Below are 4,201 nucleotides of genomic sequence, written 5' to 3'. Positions count from 1 at the left end.
TAATTTTATAACTATTTGAATTCAATCAAATTCATATTTTTATATATATAAATATTTTATGATGAAGTATTTTACATAATTAAAATTATAATTCCAGTAATTTATAAATAATGAAACTTATATGTATATTTTAATTTGAATAATTGATATTTTAATTATTTAAAAATAGAGTTTAGATCATAATATTATTATCGAGTTTGATACTTATTTATATGAATAAATATCGGTACTCTTTGGTGAGCTTAGCTTTGCTAATATTTCACCAAATATCTTTTATCCTTAAATTACTAATATCATTTATATTAATAACTCATATACTTTCAGCTTTATATATATTATTGCTATAATTGTATTATTATTATTACTATTACGTTTATTATTATTATTACAACATAATTATTATTACTATTGTTAGTATTATTATTATTACTAATCATAAAGCATGGAAATAAAAGGCGGCTTCAATTATGGATTACGTTGCATATATATATTATTACATTAATCATATTATTATTATTATTATTATTATTATTATTATTATTATTATTATTATTATTATTAGGCATGTACGCAAGGCGGCAGCCATTTAGCTAATGGAAAGCCTTTCTATACGTATACATATATGTAATAAATAGTTATGAGAATTGTTAGCTTTATTATATCATTAGCTAGCTTTATATATAATAGTATCATATGAAAGAATAAATAACATTTACTTTATTACCATTATTATATTTACGCCGCCATACATATAATATATACATACAGAAAACGAAAGAATGAGAGACGAGAGAGAAGAGTGACCGAGAGAGAGAAGTGTAAGAACGTAAATCTCCTCTAACCTTTCGGCTTCGATTTCTTACGATCCGTAACTCTAATCAAAAATCTAATCCGGTAAGAGTATTCGTAACCTTCCCATCTACACGTTGACACTATTTTTGATTAGTGGAAGTTGACAATGACGTAGTTCCTCTTTTCTTTGGATTTGGCCAACGAGAATTTTAGGAGGCAAAGACGATTCTGGACGTTTTCTTCTTCGATAGCTCGGTCAGAAAGTTTCTCCAGAGCTTTGAATATTTTGATTTCGTACGAAGGTATGGTTTTGGTTTCTCGTAGTTAACATTTAATGTCACGTGAAAACTTAGGCTAGAAGACCTTAAGATAGGAATGAACTGAATGTATAATTGATGGATTGTGTATATGGAATAAAATGTGTGGTTTAGTTGTTGTTAATAATTTGCTGTTGAAGTTGGTCGGTTTGGAAAAAGATTTAATATTGGTATTTGTTTGATTATGAAATAATTTGTTACTGGAAATGATTTGAGTGACTGAGAGGTGTTTGGTTTGATAGTTGGGACCCTTGAAGGGTGGCAAAAATTTGAGTTTTAGAGGAGATAATGCCAAAATTTCTTTAAGAATTGGAGTTTGATTTGAGGTGGTATTTTAAAAAGAAAGAGATTATTACGTGGCTTGTGTATTTGAGACTATTTGTTGACCCTCTGTCGCAAGATGTGACCGGGCACTTTAACTCCCCGGATTTCCCCATGGGCATGCATATAAATATGAATATTGAATATTATTGAGTTTGGAGTTTAACTCCATGGAATACTATATTATTGAGCTTGGAGTTTAACTCCATGGAATACTATACTATTGAGCTTGGAGTGTGACTCCATGGAATATTATATTTGAGCTTGGAGTTTGACTCCATGGAATATTATTGAGCTTGGGGATGCGCGCACAGAGGGACTGTCCAATGGTTAACTACCAGGACTTGTCGGGATGGCTGTATAACCGACAGATGAGACTCATCAGCCATAGAACAGGCATACATCATATGCATTTGTTTGTTTGCTTGAGTGTGCATTGTTTTGGTTTGCTTAACTGTTTAATTATGCTTATCCGCTACTTGCTCTACTTGCTGTAAATGCTTCTCTACCTGTGCTTTTCTTGCTTGAACTATATGTGTATGTTTTCTGAGAAATCCTTCTTGGCGAAGGTGTGAGGAGAGAGGATTGTTCCACCAATGATTCGGAGGATTAGAGGAGACAGAACGTGAATTATTAGGTTAAAGTTAGATTCAGAATTAGAATACCTTAGACAACTTACCTAATTTCTGGTTTAGTTGAATTCTTAAGCTGAAATCTGAGTGTCGAAGTTCTAGGAATGCCTCTGGCTTTCCCGAGACCTTTTATATTAACTATGCGGGCACCTTTACCATACTGAGAACCTCCGGTTCTCATCCCATACTATGTTGTTATTTTTCAGATGCAGGTCGAGAGACACCTCGTTGAGCGTTTGGGTATCTTCCTTACGAGCGAAGAACTGTCTTTTGGACTGTCATATTTTGTTTTAGGCTATGTATATATGTTTATAGAATCTCCGCATGTATATTTTGTGTTTTGTCCCTCCTAGAGGTCGACTTGGAGATACAGGGGTTTATTTTGTGGTTTGAGTTTTATTTTGGGTTGTACATATACATAATTATATACTCTGGTCGGCCTTAGCTTCGCAGGTCGAGTCTGGAGCTTGCTATCTGAGTTTTGGAACTCTGATATGTATATATATGTGTTCAGTTATATTTCGATTTTACCTGTCCGTTTTACGAATATCCATGCGAGTGTGTCACGATTTTCTGTTTATCAATTTGTTTAGCTTGTTCTTCAAGGCTCCTAAATATGATTTCACCCAACTATATCTATGTAGATATCATTTTCTTTTAGAGGTCGTAATACCTTGCCACCTCTGCTTTACGACTTAAGCGTAAGGCCCTGTGTGGTAGGGTGTTACATTATGGTATCAGAGCAGTTCGTTCCTGTAGAGCCTGAGGGATGGACTGATTATGCTTCTGGGCATACTCTGGGTATGTGTATGTGCTATTAGGATATCTGATTGATATATGTGGCATAAATATTCATGAGCATGCATTTGGAACTTGAAGCATTAAACTTGCGATATTGAGACTGATCAACTTAATATCACTTGTTTGGTGTGAACAGGGACCAGATGTCGTCTCGTGGATCCGAACGAGGTATACGGAGAGAAAATCCCGAGGTTGAACCAAAGCAAGGACGTCGAGGTGGAAACGCTAGTGCTAGTACAAGTAACGTAAGTCGATACTATAGGTCAATGACCCTTACTGACTTCCTCAAGAATGGTCCACCTCGGTTTAACGGAAACGCCAATGCCCTGGAGGCTGATCAGTGGTTTCGAGAAGTGGAGAGGTTTTTGTACACTCAGCATGTTCCTGAAGTACAGTCAGTAGAGATAGTGACTCATATGTTGGAAGGAGATGCTCAGAATTGGTGGCAAGAATTGTGTCATACCTTGCAGGTGGAGTTAACGGATGTCTCTTGGCATAGATTCAAGACAGAGTTTTATGGGAGATATTTCTTGCATGCGTTTCGCATTGCAAAGGAATTGGAGTTAATGCAGCTGAAGCAAAAGGATATGTCCGTTGCCGACTATACCCGTGAATTCGACAACCTGTGCCGTTTCTCAAAAACTTGTCAAGGAAATCCAGCTGATTATGAGGAATGGAAGTGTGCTCAGTATGAGAAAGGACTAAGGAGAGATATCTTTAATTACATGTATCCACAAAAGCTAACAAATTTCATTGAGTTGGTTAAGAAGAGCCAGCTCGCTGAGGATTGCTCCATGAAGTGGACACTGCTACAGGAAGGCTTTGGTGAGACCACTCCAGAAGAGCCGCGCAGATACGGACTGGGAATGTGTTTTCGATGTGGAGCACCGGGACATATGTCTAGGGATTGTTCGCGTGGGAGAGCCGCAGATGCGGGTTTGCCACGACAGAATTGAGGTAAGTATGATACCGAATGTGTAAAATGGATTTGTTCTATGTAGAGCTAGGACCCCGCTTTCATTTAGGTTACATAATCGAATTGAGAAGTTTAGGACTTGAAAGACTGGACATAGTTTTGAACTTAGATACGGACTAGGAGTTTAGGCCGATAGAAATATCTGTTTGATAACCGGTTAGGTGTCGAGAGAAAGAGTAAGTTGTGATAAATTCAGTATCAGAAGCTGAACCAGTTTCGATTGTATTACGTAAGGTGACACCAATAGAATTGGCAGAACTTAAGAGCTAGATGAAGTGAGTATTAGAAGTGATAAACCCGTCGATCTAATACCAACCTGCCTTATAACCTTTCTGCATCGAGTCTATCTTGTATCTTCCGTT

At 36.3% G+C, this 4,201-nt stretch overlaps 1 protein-coding gene across 1 annotated transcript; it reads left to right on the top strand.

The window, feature by feature from the left end:
* The first annotated feature begins 3,006 nt into the window (after positions 1-3,006).
* On the top strand, positions 3,007-3,819 carry LOC130957537 (uncharacterized). Its single transcript, XM_057884383.1, has one exon. It carries the CDS (start codon positions 3,007-3,009, stop codon positions 3,817-3,819), a length of 813 nt encoding a protein of 270 aa, XP_057740366.1.
* Positions 3,820-4,201: the final 382 nt, after the last annotated feature.

This window comes from Arachis stenosperma, chromosome 10, assembly GCF_014773155.1.
Source record: "Arachis stenosperma cultivar V10309 chromosome 10, arast.V10309.gnm1.PFL2, whole genome shotgun sequence".
In the NCBI taxonomy this organism is placed as follows: Eukaryota; Viridiplantae; Streptophyta; class Magnoliopsida; order Fabales; family Fabaceae; genus Arachis; species Arachis stenosperma.
This window is presented reverse-complemented; position numbering and strand designations above follow the sequence as displayed.